The following is a 26,571-nucleotide window of genomic DNA, read 5'->3' as shown; positions in this document are numbered from 1 at the left end:
CAGTCCTCATGGAAGGCTTCATGAGGTTTACGATGTACCTGTTGCCTCGCATCATTCGAGTTCAAGCAGAAACCCGACTCGTCAGACCAGATAACACGTTTCCTGTTGTCAACAGTTCGGTGTTTATGCTTCTCACGCCTACTGCAACTGTGTAGCTTTGTGAACAGCTGTTAGCAAGAGCCTCTTCCATGGTACACTGCTCTACATTTCCATAGCATGCAGTTCCCTTCTAAGTGTCCACTTGGAAATGGCTTGTTGTGAACCTGCATGGACTGTCTGCAGCAATCCTTGCCTAGTGGCAAAGCAGTTTGCTGTCACAATGTGTTCCCGGTCCCCATCTATAAGCTCTGTCTTTCAATTGCAGTTCTGCTAGCGATTGGTGGTTGACTGTGATGCACGCCACTGCTGGAAGACCCTTGGGACAGTACGTTTTGACACACCCACAAAGTTGGCAACATCCTATACACTATGGCCTTTCTGCAGGGCTGAACAGAATAATCCCTTTTTACTAATCATTCGTGTTTGTCGTGCAACCATTTCTTGACGGAGAGAGCCAAATGCACGTGAAACCCCGCAACTCTTAGTCACTCTACGGACCTCATAGCACACAACACAGCTATTTGTGGGACAGTATTCATACTGGGGTACACTCTGTTTGTGTCTGAACTCTGAAGTATGTGTCATCTGTCACATAGGTGGTGACTACCTTTTTCATCTGTTGAGATTATTTATTAATGCTATAAGATTATTCGTGCCATAATTAAATGCAGACTAATGTGTTAACTACATTGTAATGTATATGCAATTCATTTTGGCACGGCTTCATCGTGTCATAATTAAAACTTATCAACCAAATCTTTGATTGCTTTTCACTACTTTTGTATCATTTTTAAATCTACTCTAATTATATAAAATTCTAAGCCTAAAAGTGCAATGATTTTATGTGATGTTTTTATGTCACGCTTTAAATTGGGCTTATTTTAAAACCTACATATAAATGTTTGGTATCATTCTTTTCAGAATTTGTTGAACTTTAATGTGATGTTGTTAGATTTTCAGATTTTTATTCTGTTTTTAAATTATAAACTAAAACTAAAAGAGATTTAACCACGCCTGGGGCCGGAAATAAAAGACAAAGAGTAGATGTCACAGACAACTGCTGTACAGGATTTTAAATGTTTGAAGCGCAGCACGAGATGCAGATCACATGGCACAGCAGCTGATCAAGCAAAGAGGAGGTGAAAAAAGACTGTATTTGTTTCCCATTGTATCACTGTTTAAGAGGGGGTTTCGGAGGAGCGACCGCGTCTCCTTGGTGTGCGTTCAGCCCACCTCTTCACAACTTGAGCAGCAGAGACACGAAGTGGCTGGCGTGTAGCACAGTATAAAGGTATATTGTATTATAATTCGTGGCCATAGAATGCATGTTATATCTAAAAGCAAAGCAAACCTATTGCAATTCGCTTAGTGGCTACTCTGCATGTATTGCATTTTGATTCAAGACTCTGCATTACTGCGGTGGGTTGGCACCCTGCCCAGGATTGTTTCCTGCCTTGTGCCCTGTGTTGGCTGGGATTGGCTCCAGCTGACCCCCGTGACCCTGTGTTCGGATTCAGCGGGTTGGAAAATGGATGGATGGATGGACTCTGCATTAATTGTGTCAAAACTGACCGTAATTAAATGACTGTCAGCGTCAAAAGGTGGGGCAAGGGACATCAACAGGTGGAGTACAAGGCGTTCAGCATTCCTGTATCATTGACCATACTGCTGCTCAGTAATCTCATTTCCCTCCACCTCCACATGAGCTGAAACCCTTAAGAAATGCACACATACACCAAGTAGCCTCCACAGTTGTTGCCCAGTGTCCAATACAATATCTGGCAGTCCTTCTGATCTGTCAAATTTTAAAATGTCGGCTTACATCTTCAACCCTTTCTAAACATGTCTGAGCTCTCCACTGGCTTTGACTTAAATAGCCAGAGGTAGGGTTAAGACATGGTGATGTAACGATGGCCCTGCCATTTGGGGTCTCCACCCACAAAGAACATGGCATATAAGCAAACATAAAGAGACAGTATATAATTATTAACATCACAGAAAATATGTGAAAAACAAAATACATAACAACTCAGAAACAACAAAAACAATAATAATGTGCAGAAACACATGTAATACCGTAACATGTGTTTAGTAGAGTAGTGGCACCAAATGCCAAAACAAGACACCAAGAAGAGAACGGAATGGAGAAGTGTTAGTAATAACTTATGACTACTGTATTCATTACAGATGAGTAACAGATATTCATTATGCGCAGCTATTCAGCAGCTCTAGGCAGGGTACATTAGACTAAAGTTATGAGCCTTCAGCCTGGATTTAAAAGCTGAGACTGAAAGGGCTTCTCTTATACAGGCTGAGCCAAAAAGAAGTACCACATTTCAAATGTTTACTCAAAAACACTACAAGATAAAATAATTTTCATTACGACACCAGAAACAGTATACAAAATAGATTTTTTTCACTGTGTTTTAAAAATGATGTCTTCAAGGTGGAAGTCATCATTAGCGATACACTCTTCTTAGCGCTCACATGACTCGTTCAGCCATTTTAGATAGATAGATAGATAGATAGATAGATAGATAGATAGATAGATAGATAGATAGATAGATAGATACTTTATTAATCCCAATGGGAAATTCACATTCTTCAGCAGCAGCATACTGATACAATAAATAATATTAAATTAATAAATAAAAATAGAAAAATAAAAGTAGAAAAGTACACATACATATACAGTCATACACGGAAGGGGAATAGCAGTGATTTTGTAGCAAATAGTGTCCTTGAGGGCTTCAAGATTTTGAGGTCGGTGTGTGTATACCTTCGAGTTGAGATAGCCCCACGAGAAGAAATCGCACAGAACGAAATCAGGCCAACGTGAAGGCCACCGACATCACCACACAGGGAGATCAGCTTCCCCGGAAACATCTCCCGCAAAACTTGCATGGATCTCCATGCCATATGAGCTGTTGCCCTGGACGGTCTGGAAATTTTCTGCTCAGTGTTGCACCCGTCTGTCTAAATTTAGCCACACACTGAAGAATTGTTTTTCGATTTGGGACGTCACCATTAGGAGGATAGCTGAAGTGCGTTTGGAAGGCGCGTTGCGTAGTGATGATGGATTTGTTGTTTTTAAAGAATGCTTTGACAGTGAAAGAACGGTGTGCATTGGACCGAGGCATGTTGCTGAATGAAAGCTTCAAGGGATCGCCTATCAAAGGACCCTCCACCCCAACCCACTTGGCTGCCTCTACCTCACGCAATGACCTTCAGAAATGTGGTACTTCATTTTGCCTCACCCTGGGTATAAGCAGGCAGATCATTCCATAGCTTTGAGACCCTGTAAATAAATGTTTGCCCCCCTGCTGTTATTTTATTAATCCTTGGAGTCCTAAGTAGGCTGGCATCTACAGATCTCAATTTTTAATTTGTAAGTAACGATAAGTTCAGATAAGTAAGTAAGACCTTAGCCATTGTGGTGGACGGCTGGGGGTTATGCCCAGCTGGGATGCCTGGAAGGACCTGGAGAGCGACCATATCTCCCCTGGGCCATGAGAGGGCAGCTACCCTGGTCTGTTTGGGGGCCACGGGACTCGAGCATAGAAGCTCAACCCTATGGTTAAAATGAAAACCTGCAGCCATGGTGGCCCTCCAGGACTGGAGTTGGCAAACCCTGTTTCAGTGTACATTTTGTTGTTCAATTGGACCTTTATGTGGTTTCCTGGTGTACCTGAACAGGTTTCTGACATTTATTAACCCTTTATGCTATTTGTTTAAGATGAATGCTATATTATCCTAAAATTAGTTTCAAAGCACGTGGTCCCAAAAATGCCCATCATAGGGACAAACCATCAAACCTGGGTAGTAATAAGGGCAAACAAATAATCTTTATAAATAAAAAAGATTTATTTCACAAGAAATGCTCTGTCAAACTGTGAAGCTCAGAAGCGTACCAAAGGGAAAGAGGCAATGCCTAGGAAAGTCAATTGAAAAAGTAAAGAAAGAAAGTCCCAAAATCAAAAACATTTCAAAAATCCAGCACCACCACAAAGCAAAAGGACCAACACAAGAGAACTCCCCACACCATGAGCACATTCAGATTAAACTCAAGGGGCTGTGTGTTCACCCCACCCTTATAGGGCTGGTCGTAGTTATTTGTTGCTTCCTCACAGAATTCCAACAGATTTAACAAATACAACCTATGAACCCATCCCGACTGTTCAGTAAAAGTCCTGTGTTTACCATGTGCTGTTCGATCTTCTCCTTAATGTTGTTCTTCTTCTTTCGACTGCTCCAGTTAGGGGTCGCCATAGCGGATCATCTTCTTCCATATCTTTCTGTCCTCTTCATCTTGCTCTGTTACACCCATCACCTGTATGTCCCCTCTCAACACATCCATAAACCTTCTCTTAGGCCTTCCTCTGTTCCCCTTGCCTGGCAGCTCTATCCTTAGCACCCTTCTCCCAATATACCCCTCATCTCTCCTCTGCACATGTCCAAACCAATGCAATCTCACCTCTCTGACTTTGTCTCCCAACCGTTGAATAATTCCATTCATTAATGTATCTGTGATGGCCACTAATCTTATAGTCCTTCATAATTTCCCGAGTGTGCAGTGACTTTCTAAAAAATATGCATCAAGGGTTTATATTTACACTCACTAACCTCCTTATGCACTCCAGGATAAATATTATCTGGTCCTGTTGAATTGTTAGATTTAAGCCTATTTAGTCCGAGCAGCACATCTCCATCTGCAATTTCAAAGTCACATGGTATCCCCTTAGTAGTTCCTGTTAGTATTGGGAGGATTTCCACTTCCTTTCATAAGTGAAGGCCTCAGAAAAATGCAAGTTTAGTACATTCACTGTTCCACTGCCAGTATATTTGAATTCCCCCTTACTGTTCCTGATACTCGTCACCTCAATCTTGACTGTTCTTTGACTACTAAAACGTGGTCATTTTCACCATATCTGCGATATTTCTCTCCAACTGACTTTTAGCTTGTGTAATATCCTTCTTAACGGTTGATCTCATATGCCCTCTGATTCAACTTGGAGTTATCAGTTGTCACAATAATGAGACATACTCAGATAAAGGTTTGGGGCAGCCACCCGTATGATCTGGTATCCTGGCTGCAAGGTCGTTTTTTTATGAAATAAACAGCACTGATGTGCATACAACTGAGTCCAGAACAAGACTGACAAATAGGGAAGGCTTTTAAAGGGGAAGACAGGAAGTGAGGTCATAAGGATCGGGCCCATGTTCTTTAGCCATTGGTTCGACCCTGGACATGACATCACAGGGGCCGGAGCCAGTAAGGTCTCCTTCCATTGGCTCGGTCCCGGAAGTGACGTCAAGAGAGCCAGATAGAATCTCTCGGGAATGGTCTACAGGGAAGAGAGAAAAAGAGTGAGTGCGCTCTGCTACATCCCGGCATGCCTCAGAACTGATGTCACTCAAGCCCTTTAGCTGCCTCCCATGCGCACGTGTGTGACACAGTCTTATATGCATTATACTGCTGTTTTTTACTTTGCCGCTTCATTTTTATCTCCTTACACCAGCGTTTCTCAACCTTTAAGCATTTGCGACCCGAGTTTTCATAACAGTTTTAATCGCGCCCCCCTTACGTTTTTTGAAACCCTAATAAAATGTATTCCTATATTTTTTTGCTGCCGATACACCGCTACAAGTTTAAAACTTCTCTACGAATAGCGAAATTACGCCACATATGGCAACATTCGTGCCCCCTTTTTTGTTACTTTGCGCCCCCCACAGTTTGGGAACTGCTGCCTTACACATTGCAGGGTTTTGTTTTTTTTTTTAATTTCCTACTAATTCCAGAATTTAGGGCTTGCCATTCCTGCATTACATGTAAGACATTTTTTAACCTGTTTCACTGCTCCTCGACTGCCTCCACACTTAAAAGCTTATGCCTGTTAGCAAAGGCTCACCTACTTCTTAGTAATTTAAGTTACTTTATCACACTAGAAAGGTCCTACTGATTGCAATAAGAGAGACCGTGCTGTCACAGTCTTGAAGTTCGATGGCTGAGAGTCGCATCCCAAGAATTCAACATCAGTGCTAATATTCATCATCCTTTCTTTTCCTTTGTTGGATTGTTTGTTTGTGTCTTATGAAAATTTATCCACAGAAATGTTTATTTAATAGATTTCCCTTGGGGGCAGGAAGTAGACATTCTTTTCTGGCAGCAGCAGCACCAACAGCTGTGAGGGTCAGGTTACAACCGAATACCCAGCATTCCTGATAATATTTCAATACAACATTACCTTCCGGATAAAGGCACTTATTATTCAATATGTTCTGAGTCTAGACGTTATTTACAGTCAAAATGTATGCTTGTGGGGATAGTGAATGTTTATTTCTCCCGAGGTCTCTGAGAGAGGGAATGTAACGCAAGCTGTGTCAGCTCTAATTATCCTATTTATATGACAGTTGTTAGAAGTATTCAAGTCCCGACGATCATTTCAGCATGACATCAGCTCCGTTTTGTAGTTGCTCTTTTAATGTTGCAAAATGCGGCGTTTAAATTACAGACTCTGTTTCAGGGATTCAGGAGAAAGAAAACAAGCGTTGCCTTTGAATAAGTCGCTGTGAAGTGGCAACCTAATTGAGAAGCACCTTATCCAAAGCATATATAAAATACGGGGAGGGCGAAGAGCTGAATGTATTGTTTCAAGAGTTGCCTTTTTTCATTTTTGTAATAAAGTTAGATTATCTTCAGAAGGTTACGATGTTAAAATATTTTCCTCTTTACTCTATAATGAGAGATGTAATAATTATGCCCTTGTATGTTATTTTTAATTAAGCATATCATGAAAAAGCCAAACATGTACCCAGTTTCAGGGAGCCAAAGCTTGTAAAGGTACAATTTGGCATAAGGCAGAAATCAGCCTCTGACAGGGATACCCATCTCACTCTGGGCCAAATTAGAGTCACAAATTAATTTATTTGTCTTTATGATGTGAGAGAAAGCTGACATACCAAGGGTGAACCTATTCAGATCGTGATCCATTGAGCTACAATGTTATCTTATTCATATACAGTGTAATAAACCTTAATACAAGGACAAGTGTCTGTGTATATGAATGTCTGTCTGGCTGCTATGTTTCTGTCATTCCAACAGATGGTGCATCACAAACATTTATAAGAATAAAATACATTGTGAGTGTTATTCCAACAGATGGTGCATCACAAACATTTCTAGTAATGCATTTTACTACTAGAAATGCCTGTGATGGACCATCTGTTGAAATTCCAACAGGCAGCACATGGTAAATATTAACACTGCTTTTACGAATCTCACACCAAACGACACACAAAAAAGACGTTTTACGTATGTCATTCCAACAGATGGCGCATCACACACATTTGTACTAATGCATTTTATTACTATAAATATTTGTGATGTACCATCTGTTGAAAATGACAAATGCAGTGCATTTTAATAATTCATGTATTACAAAAGTTCTAATAGATAGTGAACATAAAAATCTTAATGCTGATGCCAGCATTGATTACTTAGATTTCAGCCCATCTCAGACGGGTAGCACAGCTAGTATTTTGGCAGAGGGGAAAATTGACATTAAATAGTTCATAAAAGGAGATGATTAGTGGCACAATGGTTAACACTGTTACCTCATTGCTCCAAATGGTACTACTACTACTATTTTAATATAATAATACATTTTATTTATATACTGCCTTTTGCATGCTCAAAGCACTTCATAGAAATAAAATAAAGATATATGCAGGATATGCAAAGCATTGGCATAGAATAAGTGACAATGAACCAGAATAAAATACAAAAACATAAATACTACAAGAACACCCTGAACAAATACCATAACCTATGATACAAACACAGATCTTTGTGTTCATCTGGACAAAAAGGGTAAACTGAAAGAAGGGTCAGATTGTCAGGGTAAGTTAAATGTCTTCCTGAACCATTGGGCTTGAAGTTGTTTTTTAAATGAATGGAGTTGGCTGATCTCATTAATTTAGGGTGGCCATTCAAAGTCTGGGCGCTGTAAAGCTGAAGGCTCTGTCACCCACAGAGCGCTGCTTAGGTTAGGGTGGAACTGACAGAATCAGTGGACCTTATTGGGTGGGTTGTCAGGTGCATAGTGATGGAGGAAGTTTCTTAAGAGACTTGAATCCCGCAGCTGTTAGCTGTATTTGTGAGGTTATCTAGTGTCTGTGTGGATATTCTCATGGGTCCCCTGGTTTTCCTCTCACAACCCAAAGATGGGCAGGTTAACTAGTGGCTGTAAATTGGCCCAATGTGGTCGTGCGTGTGTACACTCCATGATAGACTGGCTCTTCATCCAGGAGTGGGTGTCCTAACCTGAACTGGATAAACAAGCTACAAAATGGAAGGATCATTCAGAAAAGGTTTGTCCAGATTAAACGCTTTATGACACATGATGAAGTGTCATTGGCCGACTGACAGACTTTCACAAAAGTGTCAGCTAACGACTTCACCTTTCCATAGAGAGGACGGGTTTCACAAGCAAACTGTCTACTGCAAAGAATTCAATCACTTCTGGCTTTTTTTTACTGGCCTTTAGTTAATTTCTGTACCAGATATGTGTGGAAAAAAAGAGGACCATGTCCAGTGGTCTGTGTTCCGCAACAATAATCTGTTTTCAGGTTTTTTTCTTTGATTTCCTTACTTTATTTATTTTATTTTATTTACTTTAATGGCTCTCCTTGCTTAAACATGTTATCAGTAATTAGAGGTGAATCTTAATATACAGTGCATTACATTCTAATCATTTTATGTAGCATTTAAAAAAGTGTTAAGTTATTAAAATCTTATAAACCAATATTACATTCAGCCATATTTGTATTAATAAAGTTAATACATTTCCTTGTTCTTGACTAGTGTTTATCGACAAAATTCACCACAAAGTTTTTCTGTTGCAAATATGCTGTATCACCCAGTGACCTTGTTTGCCGAATATTTTCCTGGAAGTTTAGACACACGTTTTTTCCCAGCTCCCCATGATACTTTGTCAGGCCAGCGTGACATCATAGAGCTGTAGCAGCTTAGCCCCCCAAGTTTATAATGCTGATCCTAGTAGTGGACTAAAAATTATGATGAAGGTCTCAGGAATGTTGATCTGCTCAGGCCCCCAAAACATTTGACCAGTGCTCTTAGAAAACAGAAAGTCGATAATTTCAGAAATGTCTGGTATTGCACAATGAGAGCAGCAACAAGCCATGGAATTAAAGAACGGGTTTAATTAACAACAAGACTCTGTGCCCCTAATGAAGCAACTGGTTGAGGTGGAATTGGTTGGAGTTTTAGGGCCTGACTTAGTTGGTCTTCTGTTGGCTCACTCACTTCACAGTTCGTTTGTTTTTGGGTGCCATTTAAGGAGAGAAATGAAGCAATTCAGAGGAACAAATCTTAAAAAACCAAGTCAGTTAAAATGAAAGGAAAAGGAGTTCATTAGCAGCAAAAACGGGTCACCAATTAAGAAAAGGGTTAGAATGAAAACCTGCAGCCACTGCAGCCCCCCAGGACCGGAGTTTGAAACCACTGCTTTAGACTATCCAGACAAACTCATGATTTGCCAGTCTTACCTGCATCACTGCAACCCAAGAAAAAAAAATAAAAGTAAATTAAAAGTATGGGTGGGTGTCATGGTGGTACTGCAGTCTCACTCTTTGTCCACATGGGCCTCTTTACATTCGTTCCTTGCGGCCACTCTGATTGTCCTCCAGCGTTCCTAAAGATATGTGTGGTCGGTGGGTTAGTGACTCTGAATTAACCGCCTTGTGTGAGAGTGGCTGTGTGCCCCGTGGTGGGCTGTTGCCTAGTCCAGGGATGATTCCTGCCTTGCACTTGATGCCACTGGCCCCCATTACATTATGTAAAGTGTCGTTCAGCACTATCATCAATCCCTTTTTATTTTACGTTCTTTACTTATTCTATTAATAATTTCATAACCAATTTAATCATTTCAGTAAATCATGTAAATGTATAAGCATTTTGCTTTTAATAATACATTGTAATTTTTACGCACAGTACATTATTTTCAGCTGCTCAGATCCTCTCATTATTTTATAATAGACCTAGCTGGAAGCCTAGGCAATTCAAGACAGAAAAAAATGTCAGATTATTTTAAGGAGAATAAGTCTTTGGAGTCCAAGTCTATGAAAATCAAATTCTCCTAGCTGGCTGTTTCCAAGAAAGCATCAAGGCTCATTTTTCAGGATCCCACTGTTTCTGTCACTGCAGGACTTTTTGACGATTCATTATGTGAGTTCGTCACACTTAAAGAAAACCTCTTTACTTTTGATATTTAAAAAAAAAAAGCCTTTTTTGTCAATGTTCATAAAATGGCTAGGTTAAGACCATAAAAATGATCAGTTTGAATACTAGTGATATATTTTGTGTGATTTGCTCCAGGTAAAGGAGTCTTGCTTTTTGTCTGCTTACCTTTCTGGTATTAGACAATCTGCCAGTCCATGGTAACCCTGTGTCCATTGTGACAGGCAAGGGGGGCGCTACCAAGCCCCAAAGCCTGGACACAACCAACACAAATACAGTCGCATGTTCAAAACAGAGATTTTTATTTTCAAATACCTCACAAAGGTTTTCTCCCAAAGGTTGCACAAGCAATTACGGACAAAATTCTTCTTCCTTCCTTTTCTTCTCTTTCTGTCTGCTTGTCTCCAGCGAGTGTTGCCTTCCTTCCTCCTGTCTCTAACTCAAAGGGAGAAGGCTGGAAGCCTTCCTTTTTCGTTGGACCTGAGACTACTTCTTCTTTGTCTCCACCACCTAATCAAAGCACCGTGATGTCCCAACATTGATGGATTAAAGGACAGAAGTCCACATGACCGTCATCATCAAGTTCTTCCATGTGAACCCTGAATACAATGAGGACTGATTGAGGTCATTAATGTTAGGTAGAATGCCTAGAGGGTCTGGCCAGGTGGTCTCGTGGCCTGGAACCCCTGCAGATTTTATTTTTTTCTTCAGCCATCTGAAGTTTTTTTTTTTGTTTTTTTCTGTCCTCCCTGGCCATCGGACCTTACTTTTATTCTATGTTAATTAGTGTTCCCTAATTTTAATTCTTATTTATTTTGCCATTTTTTCTCTATCTTCATCATGTAAAGCACTTTGAGCTACATCATTTGTATGAAAATGTGCTATAGAAATAAATATTGTTGTTGTTCTTGTGCCAGGGCATAGCCCAATGGAAGCTGTCCTGCTCTCCACACAGACTACGTGCTTTGACGGGCAGATAAACACCTTTCTTTATCCAAAACTCTATAGACGGTTGTTTCTTTATCCACAGGTTTATTGAAATTACAAGGGTGAAACTTAAACAGAGAAAAAAGATACAAAACACTAAGTGGCTATATATTAAGAGTTGGTGGTGGATTTTAGGAGGCCCAGGCCCCTCACAGACCCCGTGATCATCAGAGGTGACTTTGTGCAGAGGTTGCAGACCTATAAATACCTGGGAGTGCAGCTGGATGTTAAATTGGACTGGACTGCCAATACTGATGCTCTGTGCATGAGAGGACAGAGCTGACTATACTTCCTTAGAAGGCTGGCGTCCTTCAACATCAGCAATAAGATGCTGCAGATTTTCTATCAGACGGTTGTGACGAGTGCCCTCTTCTACGCAGTGGTGAGCTGGGGATGCAGCATAAAGAAGAAGGACGCCTCACGCCTGGACAAACTGGTGAGGAAGGCAGGCTCTATTGTAGGCACAGAGCTGGACAGCTTGACATCCGTGGCAGAGCGACGGGCGCTCAGCAGGCTCCTGTCAATCATGAAGAATCCACTGCATCCACTAAACAGGATCATCTCCAGACAGAGGAGCAGCTTCAGTGACAGACTGAGGAGATCATCCCTCCCCCACACTATGCAACTCTTCAATTCCACCTGGGGGGGTAAACATTAACATTATTCAAAATTATTGACTGTTATACCTGCGTTGCACTTTCCACCTTGCACTTTTTAACTTGCACTGTGTTTTTATTACTCTTTAATTAATATTGTTTTTTATCAGTATGCTGCTGCTGGAGTATGTGAACTTCCCCTTGGGCATTAATAAAGTTTCTATCTATCTATCTATCTATCTATCTATCTATCTATCTATCTATCTATCTATCTATCTATCTATCTATCTATCTATCTATCTATCTATCTATCTATCTATCTATCTATCTATCTATCAACAACAAACATATCCTCCTAATGTATATTACTGTGCCATTATATACATATTATTAATAAACTACTAAAGGAGTTACTTCCATTTTGCAAATAAATATAAAAGGAAGGATAACATTAAAATAAAATACAGTGATATCTTGAAATCCAAACTTAATCTGTTTCAGAACCCCGATCGAGTTCCAAATCGATCGAGTTCCAAGACCATTTTTCCCCTTTAAAAATAATAGAAACTGGATTAATCTATTCCTGGATCCCACAAACTCGAATTTTCAAAATGATTTTAACAGTAAATACACTGGATTTTATGGTAAAATATTAACAAATAATAATAATAATTGAATAAAATTGTAAATTGATAAAATTCAAAATGTAAAAACCTGTTTTTCATTAATCCAAACCAAGAGGAGTTTTTCCATCTCTTCCATACTTTTCGATCTCCTAGAGGTCAGTGCCGTAACCCCTTTTGCCATATCAGCCTCTTTGATAGCTTCTTTATTTTTCAAAATCGTACAAACAGATGATTTAGGCATCCCGAACACAGTAGTGAGATCAGCCACACATGTACCACTTTCATGCTTAGCGATAAGATCTTTCTTAACTTCAATTGTAGCTCTAACAGCTTTCCTCTTACTTTTATCTTCCTCACTACACATTTTAGGACCCATGGTGAATACACTAAGTTGGTATTATATTAAAAAAATAACACAAAACAGGCACAAAAGCATAAAATTAGCAGCGAAAATAGCAGTGAAAATCACACAAGATGCTTTCACTACAGCATTCGAGAATGAACTGAACAACAAAGCGTATGGGTGGCCCAAGCGCTGGGGAAACGTACGCACAAACACATATGAACAACGTCCAAAGCAGCATTTGGATTCCGGGGCAAAATTTGCTCAAATTTTTCATTCGGATTCCAAGTTGTTCGAGTTCTGGGGCGTCCGGGGGCAATACTGTAATACATACGGATGATACTATCACAAGCATGAAGATAAGTACAGATGACAGCGGATTGTGACTGGTGTGCTTCCGTGCACATAACAGCAGCCTTCCTGATTCTTAAACTAACTTCCTGATTACCTCACATGACAGGAAGCAAGGGAGGGAGGGAAATACTGGCTGTACCCACTAGATGGAGCTAAACTGTTAAAACTGTTCATTTTATTAAGATTTGCAAGTTGTAACAGAACAGAAGCACTTCTAGGTTAAGCAGAAGCCCTGAAAAACAGAAATCATGAATCCCTGCAGCAGCCCCTGGTGGCACTCATGGGACCCAGTAGGGCACATTCCTGGCACTACAACTCCCATCATGTCCTGCAGGTGTCCACATGGTAATCAAGGTCTTAGAATGCTGCCATCTGGTGGATTGAGGATAAACATATTCTGGCACAGGAGCCTTCCCCAATTGCTCCTTTTTTTTTGTCCTCCTGTCTGGGTAAGGGTCCCATACCAATAACAGATGGAATGCCAATCCATTGCTGTCTTTCGATTCCGGCCTCCCTCCTTGGCAAGGGTCCCCCATTTCTTTTGGGCAGGATGCTGAATAATCTTGCCTGGCATTTACACCATCTACTTGATTTATGTTCAACAGTTTTTATAACATAAGTGACATTCGACTTGCAAATGTGCTAGCAAGGCCACATCTGGAGAACTTTTTGAAGTTCTGGACATCAGTAGCACTAGAAGCTGTGTAGAGAACAGCATCCAACTATATCAGAGAAACGTAAAAGAAATTTCACAAACAGAAGGAACCCGTTCAGTCCATTTATCTCTTGTGCATTTGGTTCACCTGCTGAGTATCTCATCAGATTTTTCTTAAAGGGTGTTGAGGTTTGTACTTCAACTACATGCCTCGGTTGTTTGTTCAGATTCCCACAACTCTTTGCATAAAGAAGTGCTTCCTGGCTTCAGTCTTAAATGTACTTTTCCTTAATTTCCACAGATGTCTTCGAGTATGTGACTCACTGTGAAGCTGAAAGAAATTATCTACTTTATCAATGCCTTTGAGGATTTTGGAGATCTGGATTTGGTCCCCAGACTGTTGCCTCTGCTCAAGACTAGCCCCTATCTGCAGTTAAATATGGCAAACTCACTACAAAAAGAGACATCCTCATGGTCAGGAGCCCAATTAGTCACTAGCACTGATAGAGCTCTCCTTTAGCACAGTTGGCTAAGACAGTGGCTTTTCAGCATTCCTTGCATGGTTGATGTCCCAGGTGCCCAGTAGGTAGCGCTGCATGAACAAAGAGCACCCAGTCAGAAATGTCCCATTTTAACAGGCTAAGGGAAATAAACATCTTCAGTAGTAATGCATTCGGAAGAACCTAATTCAGGTCTTCAAAATGATTAATAAAATTAATTGAAATTTTCAAAGGCGCTGTTACAGTTGATTTAGTAGAGTTTCTCCAGTTAAACAGTGAACTATGTATTTTCCACATCTATGGAAATTATGATGGAAACCAGGAAGCTAATGTTTACACACAAAGATCGTGAGAATCTGAAGTAAATTTTCAAAATGTTGGACTGAAGCAGAAACCTTGACAATTTTAGTCAAACATCTGCATAAGGTAATGGGACAATTTATTTATTAGCTTAACCAATGAGCTTATTGGACTGAATTTTCTCCCCTCGATTGTCCAGCATCTTGCATTTTTAAAGTATGTATTAGTTTTGTTGGTTAATGAGTACTTCTCATTATGTAGTAATTTTCTTTAATGTGGATTTCAAGATTAAACCTTAAAAATTAAGGGGATACTCTTATAGTGACCATTGTGACCACAAGGTGGTTCCACCAAGCCCCGAACACCAGACACAACTGTCACTACACACTTCCAAGTTAAAATAAAGTCTTATTTCACAACAGTACCTTTATAGGCTTTTAAAGTCAGATCAGCACAGCAAGAGATCACCAGAATGCTTCTCTCATCTCCTTCAACTCATTCTCAGTGAATGGCATCTTCTTACTCCCGACTCCGAGTCTGAATGATGTGAGATGCCTCCTTCTATGGAAGACCCGGGAGAACTTACACTGTCACGACATTACATACCGGAAGCGCCCAGAAATATTGAAGTCTGTTCTTCACAGCTCACCCCGTGACACCCAAGGACCACAACTCCCATGCTACCCTATGGGTGTCCAGACTGGGCTCCATTTGGGTGATCACTGCCACTTTTCGTCATATGGCCATCCGTTATCTGGTCATCCTGACTGCGACAGGAACTGTGAACCATCCCAGCCGGATTGAGCCTCCATTTTTACATCCCATCTGTTACAGCCTCCTGGCCACATAGATTATCATCCTTGACCCAAGTGGGAACACCAGTTATCCAGTCCAGCATTTACACCATCCATCCCTGAATCACACCAGACAGAGCAAAGTATACAGAAATAAAGATTTATTGTATAACTAAACAGAAGAGAGGGATGAGTAAAGGCAGATACACAAAAGTAATAAATGTGCAGAACAGGAAGCAAACTCCTTAACCTCTCTGGACCTAACTGTAGGCTTATGTCCCTGTCTCACCCACTTGTGTGGTTTCCAACATCTTGTAAAAGCACCTCCTTTTACACCTCCAATCATTCTCTCTTTCTCTTTCAAAAGACCTTTGTCTCTTTCCTGTTGTCATTTGAGCATTTCTACCTATGCACTTCCTGACTCCCAATACAATAAACTCCTGGGGCCTCATGTATAAATGGTGTATACGCACAAAAATGTTTCGTAAACCCATTTCCACGCTCAAATCGCTATGTATAAAACCTAAACTTCATGTAAAGCCACACACATTTTCACGCTAGCTAACTGCTTGGTGTATGCAAGTTCTCTGCTCGGTTTTGCAAACTGACGACACCCAGCGTCAAAGCAGTGCTACTGTTCCAGTGTGGTTTCCCTTTCTTTTTTAGATCCACATCCCTGACACGGCTTTATAAATACACTGAAATTAACCGCATATTGTTTATTAGTTTAATGCATCTGATTGTAATTAACCTGTAACAATATAATGGTCCACAGAATGGTCAAACTATTCTAAATACCATAGCTGCTTTAGCGTTGTTACTCTCACTGCACCTTCTTCTTCTTCTTCTTCTTTCAGCTGCTCCCGTTAGGTGTTACCACAGCAGATCATCTTTTTCCATATTACTCTCACTGTACCACTCTGAGTATTTATATCACTATATCTGAGAGTGGAATCACAGCTCTACAGCAGCTGATCGGAAAGAGAATTATCGGTATACAGCATCAGGCACACGCTGCCTCAGCCATGCTGTCTATTGAACTGCTCTCACACGGCAAACGCGTCAGAGCCTTTCCTGTACAGACCTCGTGGTTCAGAAATAGTTTCATCCCAAGAACTAGATTACATCTTGCCTGAAGAAGGGGCCTGAGTTGCCTCGAAAGCTTGCATATTGTAATCTTTTTAGTTAGCCAATAAAAGGTGTCATTTTGCTTGGCTTTTCTCTACATTCATAATGGCTAACACGGTACAACACCCTAGTATCTCAAGAACTATAAATGCACTCAATCAGTCCATCAAGTGCTCCTTGTAGAACTGTTTGTACCTATAAGTACAATTACCTCACTGTAAACCTGCACTACAGTTATAATATTGCACAGCCTGAGCCACTTTATAAAGCACGTATTTACATATGATAACAATATCATTTTTAAGATGAAATGCAGGAAAATATGTTTATTACATTATACAGATAAAACTTTAACTTCATTTAAATAATCTATATTGTTAATAATTAAACATGTGAGGACATGTTGCCGCAGCGCTAGCGAGGAGCTGGCGTTCCGTTCACAGATTGCTCCTGCCTTGCGCTGTATTCTTGCTGGGTCTGACACGACACTAGAAGGATAGATGGATAGAATAATTAAACACGTACTATGAAGATATTTCAATGTTCCTTAAACGTTTTGAAGAATCGGCGTTCTAAGCTTACAGATGGCTTAACGTCTATTACAGGGCTGATTGTGTGGCGATTGGGTATTTGGAGAAAGAAAAGTAAGGACAGGAATCGGAGGTTAGTATGTTTGAAAGAGACAGTACTGCTACAATAAAGTATTTCATCAAAGGTCGCGCACTGTGCAGCAAGCATCTTGCGTGAGACATGAACAATCACTGTGCCACTGCGTTGCCATGTTTAATAACATGCTTTAACTCCTAACATCATAAAAAAGATATCAAGTATAATCTCAGTATTTTAATTATTCAGAGAGCTGTAATATCACAAATGTAATGAATTCTGTGTCCTGTCGGAGGAAGAGAAAGCCCATTTAAGAAACACGTAGTGATTCACACACATATAGCACATAAAAGATCAAATACAAAACAAAGCATGTAACGTGCTACTTTAGTTATGATGGGATTTGAGAAACTAGTAAAGTAAACGAGTTTAAGATTAAGTTTATGATGTTCTACTTTAATGACAAAATAAACTATGTGATTAAAGTGGAAATTTCGAGATTATAGTTGACATTTTGAGCTTTTTTCCCACTGTGTGCCTATTTTTTTTTTCTCTGTACCCTAATAAGCTTTCATGTGACACTCAGACGATGGGCTATGACTCGCCTTTTCACGGAGACTTGGATATCTGACAACTTCTTTTTTATTTCGGACACTGTGCGACTTTGTGAACTTGAGCTTTCGAGTTTCTCTGACACTCTGTCACTCGATCAACTTCCTTTTGTTGATTATATCACTGTTTAAACCAACAAATGGTACATTTTCCTTGCCACCATTTGGTATTTGCTGAAATTCTTTTACTTCCCCCCGTGCTTTTGCCATTGCCTTTTCACAGAACGCTGAGCTTAAGGGCTATTTATATTGATTTCCATATTCAAAGAGGCGTAAATCTGGGAGGAGTTTGGGGAGTGGCAGCAGGCGCATGCACGTGCGTTACTTTTCACGCTGACCAGGATTTATGGAGAGGAAGAATGTGGAAGTTGGCGAACGCACAGATTTATGTATCTGGAATTTTTTGTGCGTACGCACATTCCCACTTTTGTCCTTATGCCATGTTATAGTGTGAATTCTACACATGGCGTTATGCATGAGGCCCCTGGTGATGAGGCTTTGAATCTTATGGGTGCAGAGGGTGGGGTTCAGCTGTTGCGATATCCACACAGGCAAATTCTGGTAAGCAGCTTCTTGGCCACAGTGGGTGGACAACGTTGCTCTGCAATGTCAAGTTATGCCAGGGATCAAGTATGCATGGTATAACTCTCTTCCTAGTGCATAACACCATCAACACTATGCTTCATCCAGTGCCCAGGTTGTGGGTGATAGATAGCTGCACTAGGAAACTTGGGCCAGAAAGCCAGTAACCCACAGCAACAACAAACTAAACTATTAAAGAAACATCAAAGAAGATTAGCTGGATGGATTTATAACTGATAACCTTTGACTTAAAATGGATTATAAAAATAGTTTTTTTTTTTTTTTTTTTGTCGCAATGTGTGGATCCTGCAGGAATGTTTTGGCATTTGGTACACAGCATAAATCTATACAGTACAGAAACAAGGACAATAAGAAACAACACAAAAGATAAAATTATGATAGTTTAGTGAGGCACACATTTTATGAATTCTGATCTTTTAATTCACGTGGTTAAGATGGATAAGATCTTCAGGTAGTTGTTTAAGTTTCTAGTGCTGCACCATGCTGTTGATTTTCTCACAGCTATTCTTCATTGGCTTACCTCCGCCTACACATGTGTACAAGATGGTGCTCTGCACTTTTTTACTGGATTTAGAAAGAACAACCAGAACTTAACCTTCACAAGGTTATTACCTTTCCGTTGCAGTGACACCAATACCGTAATGCAATAGCTGGTGATATCCAGTCTGTTAAGTTACAACCAATGGTACTCAAAATCAAAGTAGGTGTACTTATGGTCCAGTGTGGGCAATGCTTTATACCATTCCTGGTCAGCTTTCTCCAAACACGTGGAAGGATCTTCAGTGCACTTTTATTTGTTTTTAGGAGTTCTTCTTTTTCTTCACCTTTGTTGCTCCTTCTGGTTGTAGGTGGTATTGTAATTCTCTTTGAGTTTCAAACACACCATGTTGGTCCTCTTGTTGCTAGCAAAATCACACCTTCTGGGAAGCTGATAATCAGTCAGCTACCATTTTCAGCAAGTCAAACACATGGCATGTAGTCTTCCTCTGCTTGGCCACTTGCTATGTTAGCAAGGTTTAGACTAATGGCACCCCTTGTACAACTCCAGTAGTAGTCAACCATAGTCCATCCTCTTTGGTTGACTATTGGAGCAAAGTTTTGTCATCAAGGTTTCCAATTGTTTAGTTATCACCTTTTGTTTGAGTTTGGGTATTTCGATGCTACCTCAGAGAGCCGAGCCATCTCAGGGATGTCACTTGGCTTGTGTTTGATCATTTCATCAGATGATATTTCCAGTTGCCGAGATTGAATTTCAAACAGATGCCCACTCAAGAAGATATTAAGAGTGCCTGGCAGTAGTTTTTTTTTAAGTCAAGAACTTGTGTTCCAGCTTGGCAAAATAGATAATGTCAGTCTGTTCTACATTCCATTGCATGCAAACTATCTACTGACCAGAAACAATAACTGACTCTGCGCTCTGACCTTCAAAGGTCATGCAATAAGACAGTTTCCCCTTGAGGATCAATACAGTGTACCAAAACCATTACAAATGAAGAACTATGGTCACAAACATTTGGAAATAACTATTACAAATCAGACCAAATGCCAGAATGGGCACACTCTGAAAAAGAGAAATGACGTACCGTATATACTCGAATATAAGTTGAGTTTTTCAGCACCCAAAATGTGCTGAAAAACGTCACCCTCGGCTTATATTCGAGTTAGGTCCCGCTGCCCCCCGGTATACGAACAAGCCAGTTTCCCTTCTGGTTTGTGTGCGCCGATGATTTCCGCACATGTTCAGTCTCCCTGTGCAGCAAGCAAGAGAAAGAGAGAGAAACAGACACACACACAAGAGAGAGAGAGAGAGAGAGACACACACACAAACACACGCACGCACACACACACACACACACACACACACACACGAGAGAGACACATGCTCGCACGAGAAAGAGAGAGCGAGTAAGAGAGATACCATATTGTTTTTGTTGACCCTCTTCTCCACTTACAGAGCTAGTTTACTGTTTTTCTTTTAAATAAATGCTCAAAAACATTTAACCTACAGATGCCTCAATTAATGTACGATAATTTTATTGGTATTTATTTTGATTATTGAAACTTACCAGTAGCTGCTGCATTTCCCACCCTAGGCTTATACTCGAGTCAGTCAGTTTTTCCAGTTTTTGTAGGTAAAATTAGGTACCTCAGCTTATATTCGGGTCGACTTATACTCGAGTATATATGGTACCTGAAAAGGAGATGCTGGATTGCAACCTACAAGACATACAGAACAGGGCAGGCCCAAGTAAAGATAATCCATCCAAGCCAAATCACTTGATGCAAAGTTTAAAAAATGGCCACAAATCAATCCAGATGGTTGTTCTTCATTGACCCCCTGTTGTTCTCTTGGAATTTAGTCAGATCACATTATCCTGCGCAAGTGAATGCTTCGTTTCATACAGTCAAATAGCCCCATGGTCGGAATTATGATACTGAAGTGGCCTGAGGCCTAGTGTTCATCCCATTTAAACTCCACCCTACCAGGCATTCAACAGCATAAATTATTCACATGAATAGATGCTATTACTTAAATACTTCCATTTTGCTTCTGTAATATTTCCACAATCTTCGACTTCCTTTACTCTGAAGCAAAATGTTTTCTATTTCCAAAATTAGAGAAACTGAGAAGCAGAATAAACTGAAACTTAATTTTGGTCATTCTCTCCTAGGTCTCCTGTTCCTCTTCCTTATCCTCACCTATTCATTTCATCACAGTTTATGACAGTCTAATTGTAGGTGATGTCTAAATAAAAAAAAATAAAAGGTCTTCTTTGTTTTGAGGATCACTAGCCTACAACTGCTAGTATTCACAGAAATGTGCAGATGTTTTATCATACAGCTGTTCATTTGTCTGGGTTGTGTTAATTTGTTTTGGATACTCCGGTAATTAGTTAATTATGGGACCCTAATTTGTTTTTCATGTTATAAGAGTGGCTTGAAGTTATTAAATCACTGCTATATATGCAGTAATTGCTCAGCCAGTCCAATGTGTTTCCTGGGGTGTTTTTAAGGATATGCTGCACAAATCTCTCCTACTTTAAATTCAGTGTGTGTCTCTCATGCCATCTTGTGGAGGTTAGCATTCCAAATGTACAAAAATAGATCTTGAAAAAAACATTTGTTCAAAATTCTTAAGTCTTAAGACTTCCTGATACTTAATTTAGAATGATACTGGATTACAGTATATACTGGGTATCATTATATGTTATGTAATATTAAACTGTGCTATTTATATACTATAAATATTAAAATGTCATGTGATCCTCTTCCACTCGTGTAATGTACATTTATGCTTTAATGTATACAGTAATCACAGCAAAGCCTGAAAAAAACACTAAGAAGAAAGATTAAAATAAATACAAAGCCAAACTTAGTCTCCTGTCATATTGCAAAGCAGATCTATAGCATATGTAGGAAATAAGATTAATTCCTCCACAGAACCCCACCTCACACGAGCGAACATTTAATTCAGCCTATTCTTATTAAGCACACTTCTACTGATGAGGCCACTGATATTTGCATTAATTACAAATATAGAAAAAACACATAATGCCTATATAGATATACTGTACAGTACATATCCAAAAGTTACAGAGAACTGGCTGAAACGTGGCTCTCCAATGAAAACACCATTAAAAGACATTTGGACATGAACCCAACATGTGCAGCCTTGAAAAGAAGAACATGCACATAATAAATAAGACTTTATTACTAACACCCTCCGAAACCCACCTCATCAATCCCCCTGACACATCCACCTATTCTCCCCTCCTTGTTTGCTATATATTGCCTTGAACTCCTGTAACTTGAATCATTTCCCTCTGATGATGATTCCTGATTCGAAAGCTTAGACATAAAAAACTGCTTTAAGATACGTGATTTATTTTCTCCCTTTGTGGATTTCCAGCTACAAATATGCAAATCGTATCTCAGACCTTGGCTTCAATAGACATCTGTACATACAGTATGCAAACATATACAGTAGATAGGTAGCTGGTAAAAGGTACTGTATAACATGAACAGATAGACGTGAACATGACTATATACGATAGATAGATAGATAGATAGATAGATAGATAGATAGATAGATAGATAGATAGATAGATAGATAGATAGATAGATATGAATGGCACTATATACGATACATAGATAGATATGAATGGCACTATATACGATAGATAGATAGATATGAATGGCACTATATACGATAGATAGATAGATATGGTACTATATTAGATAGATAGATAGATAGATATGAATGGCACTATATACGATAGATAGATAGATAGTTATGGCACTATATTAGATAGATAGATAGATATGAATGGCACTATATACGATAGATAGATAGATATGGTACTATATTAGATAGATAGATGGATATGAATGGCACTATATACGATAGATAGATATGGCACTATATTAGATAGATAGATAGATATGAATGGCACTATATACGATAGATAGATCGTATATAGAAAGAGGGTTTGTTTTGGCCAGCGAAAGTGATACTGGTGATGGTAGAAGAGCGGAGATGGTGTGATGTGCCAACTAAGATGGCTTCTGTTTTGGATCTGTTTAGCTGAAGAAAATTGAGCCTCATCCACGCCTCTATCTCCTCCAGGCAGGTAGTCAATGTAGATATTGGCAGAGGAGCAGTAGAGGAGGTGGGGGTAGTCCTGAGGTAAAGCTGAGTGTCATAAGCATAGCAATGGAAAGATAAACCATGTCTGCTAATGACATTTCCAAGAGGGAAACCATTTCCACAGGCACACGCATCATGTCGCGTGAAGTATAAAGACAAATTTGAACAAGGGGAAGCCCCTGACTGCCCCATGGGGTGGCTGGCCCACTAACTCGCTATAGTACTCTTTCCTCCATCTTGCCTATGGGCTTTTTTCGTTCCGTAATTACATTAGTTGAACCCTTGTCCAAATTCCACCTCACAAACCCAAGGGTCTTTAAAACCAGGGTGATGGTTCCTTCCAGGTTTCCAGGACTGCATTGAAAAGGAGTCCTCTCAGCATCCCCAGATGTTCTTCACTACCTCCCCTGTACCACGGTATACTGTGAATCACCAGATTGGTTGTTCTCCCCAGACGCCTTGAAGGTGTTGCAGATAATGGCCTCCAGTGGTCATGGGAGATAGATAGATAGATAGATAGATAGATAGATAGATAGATAGATAGATAGATAGATAGATAGATAGATAGATAGATAGATAGATAGATAGATAGATAGATAGATAGGTATGAATGGCACTATATACGATAGATAGATAGATAGATAGATAGATAGATAGATAGATAGATAGATAGATAGATAGATAGATAGATAGATAGATAGATAGATAGATAGATAGATAGATAGATAGGAAAGGCATTATATGATAGATAGATACTTTATAACACAGATAAGTACAGATAGACTTTTATTGAGCCCTATAGTGAAATTAATACACTTCAGCTGAAGTACAGAACATATAACATAGCATAACACAAAAACAAAAAGTACAAACATCTACATTAATGCAAAACCTAGAAGTACATGGGCAATGTAAAATTAGCCATATAGCATTAAAAGAAAATTGTACTTCTATGCCAGTGTGTCTACTGATGAAGGTGGGTACACCTTAAGGAGGCAGTATATATTCTACTGTATACATTTTATATCTCATTCTGAAATGGATCATCAGGTAACCTTCATCCACTGAAAATGGTATATAAAATCAAGTCAGAGTTAAACAATCATCTGGAGAAAGGTAACAGAAGATAATCCTAATTTTGTAGTTTCTTCAAATATTAACCAGTTGTTTTTAACTATTACATAACTTTTTGTTTCTTTTTTATAGTTTATTCATGATGAAACAATTTCATGGTAAGTGTTCTTTTTCTTTTTATTATTTTAGGCATAAGCAGTGTTTTAAATACACAGTAGCATTTTAACTATTTAATAATACATTTTATTTATGTAGCGCATTTCCCATGCTGGTATTTCAACAACAGTTAATTTAATTTAATGTTAGAGTTTTTTTAACCTGTACGCAGGATGTAAATTTCTTGTGTGGAATTGAGGACATAATACGTTTTCAATGGAAGGCTTAAAAATACAAGCCCTTAAAGTGCTTTTATCCTGCTGGTGCTATTTAAAATTATAATCTCAGTAAAATCAGTTGTGTGGTCTTCTTCCTTACGTGTCTTTGATGTGTAAGGTACTGGGATGTGATGTATCAGAAATTATTTTAGGTAAGTATATGCAGGCTCAACAGATAAAGTAAAAGTGAATCGTACTTTAGTCACAGTGGCTTTTTGGAACTCCACTGCTTTCAGTCCTGTGTTGTACTTTGCATATTCCGATCAAGTCTCTTGTGGTGATGAACACGTATTTGACCCAAGATTTCTTAGTCACATATTTCTGTGTTTTTTTGCTATTGTACTCTCAAAGATGTGTGTGTGTTAAGTGCTTCTAAACTGAGACATGTGTGTGCAAATGTGAGTGTCCTGTGATCCAGACTTGCTCCACGCCCAGTACTGCTGGGGTAGGCCGTGTCCTGTCCGATTAGAAAAAGGAGAATTGAACCAACATTTTCCACTGGAAGTCAAATGTACCTCTACAAAATGCTGAGACTAAAGAAATGGAATAGATCTTTTTTCAATTTTTTAAGTGTCCAAATCTGATGTACAATTCAGTAAACAAATATGTTAAAAATATATGCACATTTTACTGTGCATATTTTTATATCATTGTTTTTATTGTGTGCACATTTTATGGAAACACATTTCATTTACCCAAAGAGAGCTCTGTACTAGCCATATTTTACACATGCACTGATTTACTTCAGCTGATGCAACTTAGAAATCCCAAGTGAATTGCTCCTTTCATTTTATTTTATGTGTTGAGAGTTCTATTCACTTTTACAAGTATATACTCAGGCACACTCCTTCAGAACCATCCAGCAGAACCACTTGACTACTTCACAGCACGGTGTCAAAACAAGTTGCTGAAAAAATTCCTTAGAGATTTTGGTCCATGTTGACTTGATATCATCATGCAGCTCAAATGGGTTTCATCAGCCACACATTCATACTGCAAACCTTCACTTCCTCTTCAATCCAAAGGTGCAGTATTTAATTGAATTGCAGACTGCCCACCATAGAAGTTAACTGAAGGCACTGTCATAATCATGGGACCCGCCTAAGATGACGCACATTATGATGCAGAAAATATCAATCTGATAAAAATTAGACACTGACTCTAAAGCAGTGTTTTCCAATCTTTTTAATGTGGTGGCACACTTTTTGTAACCAAAAACATCTCAAGGGACATCACTATTCTACTAACCACTGTCGCAGATTAAGGTCGCTGTCGTCCTCTTGAACCCTTCGACCACTCCAGACACCAGGTAAAAGTCCAATAGTAATATTTATTTGGACAATGTACAGTGCACAAAGCACCCTCCACTCCACAATACTCCTATAACTAACCAATAAACAATACAATAATCAATCCTCCACACTCCCAGACACTTAGCCACCCTTCCTCCCAGCTCAGCTCAGCGTACTGGTTTCCCAGAGTCCTTTATATAGTCCCTGACCCGGAAGTGTTTCTCCCTTCTGTCCATGTGATCATGAACACTTCCGGGTCGGATAAAAAGCTCCTTTCTTCAACCCGGAAGCACGTTGTTTCCTCTTGTCACGTGATCATGACACACCTCCGGGTTATAGGGCAAGTAAGAGTCTGGCAGCCTCCCCACAGTGACTCCTGGTGGTCCCCATGGTATCCAGCAGGGCTGTGCATATAAACTACAAAGTCCATGAGGCCCTGCTGGAATTCGGGGAACGTCCACGCTGTTGGGAGAGCTCCATCTGGCGGCCTGGGGGTGAGGGCTGGAATATTTAGCCGGCCACACACCACACCACAAACACATTATATCTTATACATGAAGCCAGTAAAAAAGCAGCTCTGAGATCAGCATTCGCGGAAATGCCATCTGTTTCGTCCCTTTGCTTGCCCCTCTCTACCTCAGGGCAACTCATATGCCCACTAACCAGCAGTTCTGTGAGTCTCGCTGGTGACCACACACCCAAGCAGATGGACTCTAGAAGCCA

At 39.7% G+C, this 26,571-nt stretch overlaps 1 protein-coding gene across 1 annotated transcript in view; it reads left to right on the top strand.

Annotated features, from left to right (window-relative positions):
- slc24a3 (solute carrier family 24 member 3) overlaps window positions 1-26,571 on the top strand; it is a 420,704-nt gene that overhangs the window by 335,805 nt on the left and 58,328 nt on the right. Inside the window, exon 8 of the mRNA XM_051919605.1 lies at window positions 24,315-24,340. Coding sequence (XP_051775565.1) covers window positions 24,315-24,340 — 26 coding nt within the window. The remainder of the gene's footprint in view (window positions 1-24,314; window positions 24,341-26,571) is intronic.

The sequence above is a fragment of the Erpetoichthys calabaricus genome, chromosome 15 (assembly GCF_900747795.2).
Source record: "Erpetoichthys calabaricus chromosome 15, fErpCal1.3, whole genome shotgun sequence".
NCBI lineage: Eukaryota > Metazoa > Chordata > Cladistia > Polypteriformes > Polypteridae > Erpetoichthys > Erpetoichthys calabaricus.
The sequence above is the reverse complement of the archived record's forward strand: the minus strand, read 5'-3'. Positions and strand labels throughout refer to the sequence as shown.